Consider the following 12,614-nt stretch of genomic DNA (forward strand, 5'->3'; position numbering starts at 1 on the left):
ACAGCAAAAGAGCAAATGCTCTTGGCAATGCTGCTGGGCAATGCCTCTTGGCTTTAAGGACCTGATTTTTAGGGGCGCCGGGGTGGCTCAGCCGGTTGAGCGTCCGACTTCGGCTCAGGTCACGATCTCACAGCTCGTGGGTTCGAGCCCCGCATCGGGCTCTGGGCTGACAGCTCGGAGCCTGGAGCCTGCTTCAGATTCTGTGCCTCCCTCTCTCTCTGCCCGTAACCCACTCGCGTTCTGTCTCTCTCTCAAAAATAACTAAACACTTAAAAAAAAAAAAAAAAAGAAGAACCTTTCAAATAGAACACAGATGCGGGGGGGGGACCCAGGGGACCCCCAGCCTCGGTCTGCATCACCGCTCAGCCAGGGGGTGGGCCCTACCCTTGAAATCGACGCACATCAGAAAAACGGTTTGCGGACCTCGCTCCGCCTTGCCGGGGATGCACCTGCCATGTTGGGAGAACACGCCTTACTGCACGGAAGCTCGCTTCGCTGCCAGCTGTCCATCCAACACGCCTGGAGCACCCAGGGGCCCGTCGGAGGGGCCAGAGGCTGGGAAGCGGGCAAGGGGCACCCGGTGCCAGCCACCTGCCCCTCACCTGCTGGGCCTGCTGCAGTAGTTCCAGGCGCTCCCGCAGAACCTGGCTGTCGAACTCGCGGCTCTGCCTCAGGATCTGCCTGCGCACTTTCTCCACGGCGGCCTGCAGATCCTCCCGCTGGCCCTCGCTCAGCGCCTCGCTGGCCCTCCGCCCCGGGTCCTGCTGCAGCGCGTTGTACAGCGTGGCCTCCAGCTCCTGGATTTTCTGAGTGGCCCAAATCACACAGACAGCGCAAGGTCACAAACGGGTCGACAGTAACGGCCGGGACGCTGCAGCTGAGGGAGGCAGAGCTGAGGAGCTCAGGCAAGGGAGGGGAGGCGTGCGGGGTCGGGGCACGGGGGCGGGGGAGGGGGGGGCGCCTCGCCGAGCAGCCAGCAGACACGGGTGGCGGGGAGCGTCTCGCTCCATTCAATCGAGATGCCCTACTCTGTGCGGGAGGGGACCAGGGCAGTAAGAAGAAATAATCGTAACCGCCCCGCAGAGCGTGCGATTCAAGAGACTTTTCCTTTCATCCTCGGCCCCCGATGCATTCTCCCCGCTCCTCGGGAACAAATCTCCCCGTTGATCATGGGCGTCAGCGGGGGAGATATGGGTCAAATTGCACCCGCGTGGTTTTCAGCCAGCTAGTGAGGAATGCAATGTCCACCCACAGCAAAGAGTAACCACGTCCTAACCGTGCCCTCCCTGCAAGACACCGCGTGTTAGCGAAGCGGATGAGAGGTTAGTGGCCGGTCGAAGGCACCTCGTGAAAGGCAAGAGTTTTAATCGTTAGAGGAAGCTATTTCTTCCCAACTTCACCGTAAGACACTTAAAATATAGTTACCTCATGGGAATATCTAGGGACAAAAGAGAGAATTATCTCCTCTCTGCCTCCCTAAATCCGCCCCCACAGCGCCCTCGGATGCCAACCCCGTTGTGGGTCAGGCTGCTGGGTCTGCATCCGCACCAGTAACTTCCCCACCTACCTAGGCCTCGGGGATTCCAGCTCAGGGACCTTAGGGGCTAAGGAACGGTTCCTTGTCTTCCCGAGACCAGACAGACCGGTCTTTAGTTTGGGTGGAAAGTGCCAAACAGAGGCGAGAGGTGGCTTGAGGCCGCCCCTCTAGCCTGCGTGGCTGTGCGGACCTCCCCCCCCCCCCCCGCCTGGGGGGATTCCAGACCCATCAGGCCAGGCCCAGTCTTAACCAACAGACATAATCACCTTCCCCTCTCCCGGCCCCAGAAGGTGGGAGTCTGTCCTCCGGCCCAGCCCAGGGGTCCCCATGCGGGCTGCACACGGAGCCTGCCTGTCCCTGTGCCCTGCTGGCTCACCCCCTCCCCGTTCAAGAGCTGTCACCAGCTTCCAGCCAGGACCCCACGGCCCCCGATTCCGGAAGCTCCCTTGTGGACCTGCCCCATTTCAGAGCAATGTCAAAGGCACGCAGGCCAGCAACGTGGCACCTGCCGTCCTCACTCCTGCCCGGGGCACACGGCACTGTCACCCTCTGGGAGCGTGGCATTCCCCTGACTGTTCAAGTCACTCCAACACGGCATCAGAACGCAACCTCGTCACGTGCCTGAAATCCCACCCGAGGCTCTGGAACGGTCTGGGACTGCACGTAGTTCCTACAGCGTGGCGGGGTCAGCGCACCCAGGGGCCTCTCTGCAGAAGCAGGACTCTGAGGGTCCCCCAGGGCCCTCCTGCCGATGGTGCTTAGACAGCCAAATGTGGACACCAAGCTTTTCCAAAATGTGTTGAAAATCGCCAGTCCTGCACGATGTCCCTTGAAAAGATGGCCCACGAACCGTCTGACAATTGACAATTTGCTTATGATCCTCTCGGAGCCCCGGCCTACCCGTCAACGTATTCAAGGACTGAAGAAGCCCTTCAGGGTTTTCCGAACTTACTCGGTTGCCTTGAGAGCCTGGGAAGCGCTCCCAACTCCCTGCTCCTCGGGAACAGGGGAACGCAAGTCACGTTGCGCAGAGCTTTCCGGAAGTGCTCGGGGAGGCAGTGCCGCGTGACAGATGGTGCGTGACGCCGGGAAAGGCGTTCACCGAAAGACCAAGGGTGGGCAGAGTCGAGGCAAAACCAGCGAGGGAAGGGAAGGAGGCAACCCTCCATGGGGCTCACGCTCAGCAGGGCCCTCCACACCGTTATAACGTCGTGTGCCCGCAAGTAAGCCCTGGACGGCAAGCGTCAGACCCAGCAAGGCTCAATCCACCGGCCTACTCCCTCTGGGCTCCACGCCGTCCACACTCCCAGGCAGGCCAAGGGCCTCAAGGAGGCAGGCCAGCCCTCACCCCCAGCACCTCCTGCCTGCACCAAGCCCGGGCCACCTGCTCTCCGTCTTCCGGACACGCTCATGGAAACGAGGGTTGGAAAGTCATATTTCACGTGTTGACTCTGCAGGTCACAGGCACTAACCCATTTTGGAAAATAATTTCAACCACAAACGACCCGGGCGAAGACTGACTCGCGGCTTTGGGAACAACACCGCTTCTTCCTGCAAGATGTGACCCTGAGCTCTCTCGCTCTCTGTGCCGTGGGGACACCCTGGCGGTGCCCCTCCCGTCTCCCGGTCTCACTCGGTGCCAGGAGTGTCCTCAAAGCCCTATGACATACGAACCTGGGCGTGATCCCATTTGAAGCTACTCACCGGGAAGCCCGGAACAGATCGCGTGACCCACACGCAATATTGCGCAGGACCTCACTGCAGGTCCCTTCGGCTCTAACGATCACCTGCCTCTGCTCAGTGCTCTGCCTCTGTGTTCCTTGGTGACTGACCCTCGTTCCTGTTTCCGGGAAAACTTGCTTGGCGGGAGGGTGATGCATAAATAAGTATTTAAGTACAACCAAACACGGAAGAGAGACGCTTTCGCCTCACGCATCTCAAACGACTACTGGCATTGGATGCGCATGTCTAAAGAAACCGTCAGGCTAACTTTTTGACAATCATGCTTGATTGGGAGAAAAAAACCAATTTCTCGGTACGGTCCTTCCGGGCAGGACAGAGACAGGGCCTTTTGATGGCGTCCACGTAGCACTTGTAAGGCCCCTAAACGCAGTGCCAGCCCCGAAGGGAAACACAGCCCCTGAGGGTGAGTTCAACGAGCCAAAGCATCCAACCCGCGTCTGGTCCTACCAGGTAAGCCTGGTCCAGGGCCTCCTTCCTGTAGTCCAGCTCCTCCTCCAGGTAGCCCTTCTGCCTGCTGAACAGGTCCTGAAAAGGGGAGCCCCCCCCCCAAGATCAAGATCAGCGTGAGAACTCGTCACAGGGAGGATCTTCAGAGCTCACGTGATCACCTCTGCTAGAGAGCGGCAGTCCCACCAAGCCGGGGACCTGCCAGGTGCTTAGGTGAGGAGGGAGGCGATGGTCTGCCCCGGGACCCATGATCCCACCCCCTCCCGGCTTCCCTTCCACGACCGCAAGGACGCGACGCCCCTCCCACCCGGTGGCCAAGCAGGAATCCTTCTGAGTTCCTCTTGTCACGTCCCGGTGGCCCCTGAAGACCGTCTCAACAGTTCCCAGATGAGGCGCTTCCCCCCCCCACACCAATCGCATCACCTCCCCACCTCCTGACCGGTCTCCTTGCTGTGCGGGCCCTCCCCCCCACCCCCCGCACCAACTGGCTCACTCTTTTAGTCCCTGCACGCACCATGCGTCCTGAAGGCAAATCCCCAGGACTGACTTGAGGCTTTCAAGGTGACGATTGGTCTACTGCAGTCCCTTGGCTTTACAGATGAGGAAACAGGACCAGAGAGGACCAGTGCCTTGCCCCGGATGCCCCAGTGCTCTGGTGGCAGAGGAGGGACCAGTTTCCAAGCCAGGACTCTCTCACACCACTTGGGGTTCCAGGCTGGAAGCTCATCCTTCTACCTCCCGTTCTCACCTCTCATTTCTACTTGCAAAACTTGAATTGGTCTCTGAAGGCTCTCGGGAGCCACTTCTTCTGGGAAGCCATCTCTGGCAGCCCCAGGCTGGGGAACTTGGAACCCCCACTTGGCGATAAGGGCGCCAGGGTCCAGTGCCGCGTTCCCAAACTCTCATGGCCATTAAGGGGGCCAGCAAAGTTGGGAGGCCCAGCTGTGTGTCTCCGAGGCCGCTGGGCCCAGTGCCCCGGCATCACCACACACCCATCCTGGTGTCCTCAGGCTACACTGCGGCTGTCGGCTCATGAGCACACGTCCCCCAGGCTTGTGAGCTCGGTCCTCGAGGCAGGGACCCCACATATTCATTACCAGACCTCTAATCCTGGCATGGCGCCGGGGCTAAAGAGCCTCCAGAAATACGTATGAAGTGAATGACCGAGCGAGTGGACGAGTAAGCCAATGGATGACAATTACCCAGAACGGCCACTGGGGCAAAAGCAAAATTTAGAAACGCGTGCAAATAAATGCATGCGAAAAGACACGAGAAGCCGTCCTGGGAGGGAAATTGTCTGAACCCTTTCCACCCGCCTGCCTCCTAGAGGGCTAAGTCTTTTACCTTCTCCTTCTCCAGATCCAGCATCTTCTGGGTCAGGGCCGCCTCAGTCCCCTCTATTTGCTTCAGCCACTGGAAAACAGCAGGGACAGAGGGACACACGTGAGAACCAGTGCTGGCCGGGGGCCTTTCACCCCAGCCGCGTGTGTAGGGGGCCTCCTCCTCCACTTGGCTCCTGGCCTCCTCGTCCCATCCTGGGGCAGTGGGGGGCCTCGACACAGAATTTCTTAGTCTGTTCAGATGTTCAGCTTTGACAGATGTTTGCTCAGGGATCAAGTGGGTCATGGATATCCGTGTGTGTGTGTGTGTGTGTGTGTGTGTGTGTGTGTCCAGGAGGGAGTCGGTGTGCATTCAGTGGGAGCCTGACTCGGTGCCCAGCGGGCCCACTGTCACCGAAGTCTAAGGTGCAATGGGGGCTTCATGCTGAGGACCTCATCCAGCCCACGGCATAGGCAGCCTGGGAAGACGTGGCTGCCTAGTTAGGTCGCTCGTGCAAGGTCCCACAGGTGGGCCATGGGGACTTCTAACCCAGCCTGCAAGTCTGCACCCCTGCGGCAGCAGCCCCGAGCGGCGAGGTGCACCGTGGGGTGAGGGGTGTGCTGAGCACCAGGGCGTGGGTGGGCGGAGGCGGGCGGGCGAGCACCTGCCGAGGGCAGGTGCCAGGGGCAGGGGGCAGTCTGCCTCTTCTTGGGTCTGGGCTGGGAGGTGGGCAGCTGTTTCTCTGGATGGAGGTACATAGGTATGTCTTTAGGAGGAGCCCACCTAAGAGATGGGCTGCTGGGTGGACCCGGGGCGGGGGTGGGCTGGGGGTGTCCGTGTGTGACAGTGTGCATGAACGTGTGCATTCGGCGGGACAGACAGCCTCCTTGCCTCCAGCCTGGGGACCACGCCCCTTTCCGGGCGTCCTAGCCTCCCTCGGCTGCCGTGTGATCCTCCTGGCTTTTTCCTCCTCCCTGGTGGCTGAAGCTTCTCGTCCCCTTGGGGCCCTGCCCTTGGCTTTCCCCCCTCACCTCCCTGGGGATTCTACCTGCCCCTGTGCCCCCTCTGCTCTCCAGCCCAGACCGCCCCATGGCATCTCCCTCTGATGCCTCCCTGGCCTCTCTGGTCTCCCTGGTCCTTCTGTGGGGGAAGAGCCCCATTTTACCCAAACCAGGAAACAGGGAGCAGCCTCGATTCCACCTTTTCCTTCCCTTCCCATGCATTGGGTCCACCTCCTCCTGGTTCAAACACCCACCCGCTGCACAACCACGGCCACCGTCACTCCAGCCTCCTGTCTGGACCCAGAGCCCTCTCTGCTCTCAAGCCCTCACGTCCTCTCAAAAATCTGCTTCCAGGGGCGCCTGGGTGGCGCAGTCGGTTAAGCGTCCGACTTCAGCCAGGTCACCATCTCGCGGTCCGTGAGTTCGAGCCCCGCGTCGGGCTCTGGGCTGATGGCTCAGAGCCTGGAGCCTGTTTCCGATTCTGTGTCTCCCTCTCTCTCTGCCCCTCCCCCGTTCATGCTCTGTCTCTCTCTGTCCTAAAAATAAATAAACGTTGAAAAAAAAATTAAAAAAAAAAATCTGCTTCCACTTAAAGCCCTCAGGGACAGCCCATCGCTCCTGGGGGCCACCAAGCCCAGTCTTCCTTCACCTCAGGGCCTTTGCACCTGCTGCTCCTCTGCCTAGAGCATCACCACCTCCCCCACACCAGCCTCAGCCCCAGGCCTTCACCGAGCTCACACCGACTCAGCCTCAGGCCACATTAGCTGTTGTCTCCTCCAGGAAGCCTGCCCTGCTTCCTGAGTCCGTGGGGTCAGGTGCCCTCTGGGATCTCTGTGTCATCCTGTGAACGGCTCTCACGGCACTCACCTGACGGACTGCTGTTGTCTGTTTCCCTCCCACAAAAGCCCGAAGGTGGGGACCACATCAGACACGGTCTGTTACACTTCCTTACCCTGCACGGGCCCCAGCACGAAGCATGTGCCCCACAAACATTTTGCTGAACGAGAGCCGACGTGAGAATGTGGAGGTCTGGGAGGGGGTGTGCTGGCTCCGTGGAGGAAACAAGACTAGATACAGCTGTGATCACACAGGGTCCCCCCAATGTCTTGGACACCCAGAGCCAGCAGCAGAAGCAGGTGCCCAGAGTGGAGCATTTCATTAGATGTTAGGAGGCTGTGCAATGTCTCAGAAATAGATCGGCATATTTTTGGCGGGAAATGACACATTTCATTTTGAATACCCTAATGCAAGCAGTCATAAAATGAATAAAGTCTGAATGGAAAAAAAAATTAAAAATCCAGTTTTGAATCATGACAGCAAGCTACTCTCAGAATAGGCTTTATAGAATATGGCGTCCAGTCTTTTCTTCCTGTGAAAGAGATGTGACGTGCCTATTACGCGTAGAAAGAAAAAACAATTTTGACAAGTGCTTTTCAGCAACTGGAAGAGTAACATGAGGGCAGAAAACGCTGGCCATGAGCATCCTGGGCATGTGAGGTCACGAATTTCCCATCAAAGAGTCCCTCCAGATAGCCAGTGGGCCCCTCTTCCTCGCCCAGAGCAAGAGCCTAAATGCAAATAGCACTACATTACTGGCCAGCAGGGAGGGTGATGGGGACAGGGACACCTGTCCTCCCCTAAACCCTCAGGGGAGAAGTGAGTCAGCCCACAGGGGAAGAGGACATTCTATAGGAAGCCAGGTCCTTGCCCACAGGTGCCGGCTTCTGAGCCCCAGAGCCTCTAAGCCCCGACGCTCCCTCCAGAGAGGGTCCCAAGACCGTGACCCCAGGCCAGCTCTCGGAGAGCTTGACTGTGGCCGCAGGCCTAAGCCGAACCCTCTGATCTGTTGTTACCAGCGAGAACACGAAATTCTCTTAAAAACTTCCATCTTTCTGGTTGGTTTTGAACTGGTTCCCAACTGGTTTTGAACTTGAGGGAGACTCATAAGGAAGAGTTGTGACTCACGATCACCTGTAAACCCTGAGACGTCCTATGTCCAAGCTTCTCTGCTTGGCATGTGCCGTGTGCAGAGGACGTGGCGTGGGGACAGGGCTTCCTCGGGGAAGGGTTAGGAGCTAGACAAAGCCCCAGAGCAAGGTCACCCAGGAACACCACGTGGCATCCCAACTAGGGGTGCCCTTCGCTTCTATGCTACACGCACAGCTTTGTCCCCCTAAATAGAAAACTTGAAGTTGACCTCAGTTGGGTCGGATACTGGCACTGGGTGGTGATTTTTAACAACACACATTTGGGTGGGTCTCAGATCCCACTGCCAGCCCATGTGCTCCAGGGTGACCAACTCGTGCCTGCTTGTCCAGGGCTGTCCCTGTTTCAGTTCCCGTGTCCCAGGAACCTCTCACTTCCGGGCAAACCGGGTAGTCTGTCTCCCTGGGGGTCCCCTCTGTCCTGCAGACCCACCTTTCTTTCCTCCTGGGGCCACTCTCAACATTAATATTCCCTCCAGGGGGACATACGGCGACTCCCAACCTACAAGATCTTTAGTCACAGGCCCAGGACGGGGCTGGGGTCTCTTAGACCCAATCTGAGAAAATGGGAAAACACTGGTCTGAGTCCAGCCCCCAAGGACAGTCCCAGATTGGGAGGTGGGCGCCTCTCCCCTGCACGGCTGGCTGGTGAAGGTGGGGGTGGGGGGTGACAGCTGCCGCAGACCAGGCGGGTGTAGAAGGGGGAGTCACTAATCTCGCATGGTTGCTGAGAGGAACAGGGGTCCCACAGATCTGAGGTGAGGGCCCAAGGCTACAGGTCTGGACGCCCACTATTTTCCGGGCCGCGGGGAGGAGTAGGTCAGGGAGGGCCTGGGTGGGAGAAGAAAGTAGCTCGAAAGGGGCTGCTCTCAGTGAGTCTGTGAACTTTCCACCCGGTGTGGCCCTCCAGGAGACCCTGGCCTATTCCCAGCCCCATCCCAAATCAGCCACCCAAGTCACGGACGGTTCCGGCCATTAGTTCCCCGTCCACAACCACTGCCCAAACCCTTCTAGCAAGCAAGCTTTGCCCCAGGTGCTTAGTAACAATGTTTGCTTCTGCTTAGATGCCATGTCCTGGATTCCAGGGCTCACGGCTTCCTAGTGTGGGGGCTCAGAGTGATCCAGAGACCGATCTGCGGAAGGCTGAGCGGTGGGCGGGAGTCAACGCGGGAGGGGCCTCCCAGGGGATGAGGAAGGGATTACTGGGCCTGACATTACGGCATCCTCCAGGGAGCACGTGGCACTAAGCCAAGTCGGGAGTGTTTACCAGGCACGTTGTGTGACACTCTCCGGAGCACTGTTACAGGCGGCTGGGCGGCCGAGTTTGCATATGTTGGTACGAGGGACATTTACTGACCATGTACCGTGTGCCTAATACTGTTCCACCAGCCAGCCAGGCGTGAGTCAGCGCCACCTGCTGTCCACCTGAGGACGCTGTGACTTGGGAAGTAACTTCCCACCTGTGTGACCTCAGGCAAAGCTTTGCCCAAGTTTGTTACCAACACTCAGTGCCTTTCACGTGAGTGGGGAGGAAGGACAGGAGCCCAGTGAAGCAGACTATCTGTATTTTCCACGCCCTTCCAAAAATTCTGGAAAGAAGTTTGGTTAAGGTCACTAAGACCTCATCGTTATTAAAATAGGATTTCAAAGTTTAACTCCTGTGCTTCGAAAGGAAAAGCTCTCTGGACGGGGGCGACGTGAAAGTCGTGCGTGCCTAAATTATCTACACCAGGGGCGCCTGGGTGGCTCAGTCGGTTAAGCGTCCGACTTCGGCTCAGGTCACGATCTCGCGGTCCGTGAGTTCGAGCCCCGCGTCGGGCTCTGTGCTGACAGCTCAGAGCCTGGAGCCTGTTTCAGATTCTGTGTCTCCCTCTCTCTCTGGCCCTCCCCCGTTCATGCTCTGTCTCTCTCTGTCTCAAAAATAAATAAACGTTAAAAAAAATTTTTTTTAAATAAATTATCCTACACCAATGTAAAAGGTAAGCAAACCAGGAACGTATTTTTAGCAAGCACAGCAAAAAGTTAATTATCTCAACACGTAAGGCCCACAGAGAAGTCAGTACGAAACACCATACTTAACGACAGACATGTAGGGAGTGAATGTATGAATCAATGAATGAATGAATGACAAACCCAATGGACATCATCAAAAGAAATGTAATTACAGTTCACAAGGAAGAAGAAAACAGACGATACACAATAAAAAGCCAGGATCACTAGCACTCAAATACATGAAAACGGAAACGGTCACATCATGTAAGTTCAGCCAAGCCTATCAAGCCGGCAGGGGTCTCTAACGGCGGGGCACCCAGTTGAACGTGGACCCGGCAATGCGGTAACACCGGGGTGGACGCTTTGACAATATTAAAGCTCTGAGAAACCTCCCTACCAGTGGCCCCGTGATTCCACATCTAGAATCTGTCCTGCGGGAGGGTCTTAAGAGGTGGATCGAAATCGACGCACAACGCTATTCACCACCGCATCATGATAAATAGGAAAAAAAAAAAAAAAAAAAGGAAACCCCCTCGCTAACTAGCAGCTGAGGAACAAGGAACTTCTTTGAACCCTACGGTGGAATGATGCGGGTGGAAGTGTGGCAGGCAGGGCTAAAGACGGGAAGTCAAGCCGGATCTCAACGAGGCTTGAAAAACGGTCGTGGGCAAAACACCGGAAAGAAATCCACCCCGGGGTCGCAGGTGCTTTCCTTCCTCCGTGGGGGCTGCCGCCGGCTCGTGCGCTAAGCTGTCTAGGGCGAGCGCGTGCGGCTTTGGACGGGCGAGGGGCGGGCATGCGCGTGCACATGCAGACGCGGACGCGGGAAGTCATGCCCCAGAGCCAAGCGAGACGCCGAGGTGCCGATTCTCGTGTGGCGCCGGGGGAGCTGCGACGCGGTGCACGGACAGAGGGTGCCGCGGGGCTCTACCTTTTCGCACAGGGCAAGCACTGTTCCAGCTTGGATTATTGCAACCTGTTCTTCGTTTCTCAAATTCTAAAACACAAAAATGGGGAAGGGCGTTTTACGCTGGACCCCGCGTCCCCGTGCAGACAGCGCTGACCGGCTTCCGTGCCCCTCCGAGAGGCGACCCCGGGGCTCGGCCCCCACACTCTAAAGGGGCCCGTGTTTAAAGGCAGCCGTGTCCTATCTGGGGCCAGGCCTTTGACAGATAGGGCCTGTTTCCAGCCAGTCTCTTAAGGGGGCAGGGATGCCACGTTCTGATCTCAGAAACCTCGAGGGATCCCGCCGGTCCACCGTCCCTCCGGGAGCTCCCTCGTGCGCCCGCATCGCCGGCAGGTGCGAAGGAAGCGCTGCGTCCAGAAGTCTGCCCGTGACAGCGCGACCCGCTCGTGACCGCGTGCCCCGCCCGTGACAGCGCGGCCCGCCCGTGAACGCGTGACCCGCCTGTGACAGCGCGGCCCGCCCGTGACAGCGTGACCCGCCCCCACCCCCCCCCCCCCACGAGGGCACGGCCACACAGAAGCCTTACACTGCGCGTGTCAGATCTCTTACGTTGGGAAGAACCCGAACCGAACAGAAAGGAAAGGCACACAGGACACACCCAGGTGGAGACGAGAGCGCGAGAGCAGAAGCCGGCCGGCATAGTTACCCCGTTATCGCCAAGGATATCTAGCTTCTTCATAAGTTCAGAAACATTCACATCCTGGAAGAGATTGCCAACGTTCATTTTGTGGGAGCCGCCAAGCCCGTGCAGACCGGTCTCTACCGCCGGGGCCTCGTCCGTCCCTCTCGGTGTGCGCGGCGGGGCCAAGGGCTCCCGGCAGCTCCTTCGGGGGTCGAGGGAGAGAAGGCAGTGATGGCTGCTTGGAGGCTGAGCTTTGCAGGAACGGCTGGTGGAATCGCGAGGGTCAGGAGGACCCCGGCCGGCAGCCGCAGCCACGTCCCCCGCCCCCTCACTCACTGCGCGGCCGCTGCGCTCGGCGCTGCTCTGATGTCACGCCCACGTCACGTCACGTCACGTCACGTCACGTCTCGTCACGTCTCGTCTCGTCTCGTGGCGGGTGCTGCCGGTCTCACCTCACACACGGGAGCCCGCGGCCCGGAGCTGGGAGGCGGCCAAGCCGGGGTGGGCCCTCAAAGCTGGGTGCCACGCTTCTGCTCTTTTAACACGGGTACACAGAGGGTGACATTCGGTGACCCTCTGAGACACAAACTCCGACTTTCCAAATACGGTGTTGGGGGGGCGGGGGGCGGGCTACCTCGTTAAAATCGGCTGTGTGTGTGACACAAAGGCACAATCCCCCTTTACGGCTGCGCCTGGCATCCGAGGGGGCCCCTGGCGGTGGGTTGAGCGGAGGCACCCCCCAAGCACGCTACCTTAACTCCTTCCTGGTGACAGAACAGCTGGAGAGCGCTTCTGTTGTTCTCGGGGAAGGTGCTGATTTGGAGGTTAAATGCTGGCGACCTCCGCTCTCTCTCCTGGGGAAAAGATTTGGTTTAAAAACAGAACTTTATTGGCTTGTTTACCACTTGCCACTTTCCCACGTTACGCAGCAAAGACCAACGGGTTCCAGTTGGCCAAGGCCTTACTAAAAGGCGCACAGTCAGACTACCGTCTCCTGGTC

General features: G+C 58.4%; 1 protein-coding gene across 7 annotated transcripts in view; it reads right to left on the minus strand.

The window, feature by feature from the left end:
• Positions 1 to 12,614, minus strand: part of JAKMIP1 (janus kinase and microtubule interacting protein 1) — a 137,043-nt gene that overhangs the window by 13,250 nt on the left and 111,179 nt on the right. For all 7 annotated transcript variants that reach the window (XM_045474607.1, XM_045474613.1, XM_045474606.1 and 4 more), the window contains 6 exons: positions 12,367 to 12,468; positions 11,639 to 11,692; positions 10,957 to 11,022; positions 5,072 to 5,140; positions 3,728 to 3,805; positions 603 to 806 (listed from right to left, as the gene is read on the minus strand). In XM_045474607.1, coding sequence (XP_045330563.1) covers positions 603 to 806; positions 3,728 to 3,805; positions 5,072 to 5,140; positions 10,957 to 11,022; positions 11,639 to 11,692; positions 12,367 to 12,468 — 573 coding nt within the window. The remainder of the gene's footprint in view (positions 1 to 602; positions 807 to 3,727; positions 3,806 to 5,071; positions 5,141 to 10,956; positions 11,023 to 11,638; positions 11,693 to 12,366; positions 12,469 to 12,614) is intronic.

The sequence above is a fragment of the Leopardus geoffroyi genome, chromosome B1 (genome assembly GCF_018350155.1).
Source record: "Leopardus geoffroyi isolate Oge1 chromosome B1, O.geoffroyi_Oge1_pat1.0, whole genome shotgun sequence".
Lineage (NCBI taxonomy): Eukaryota > Metazoa > Chordata > Mammalia > Carnivora > Felidae > Leopardus > Leopardus geoffroyi.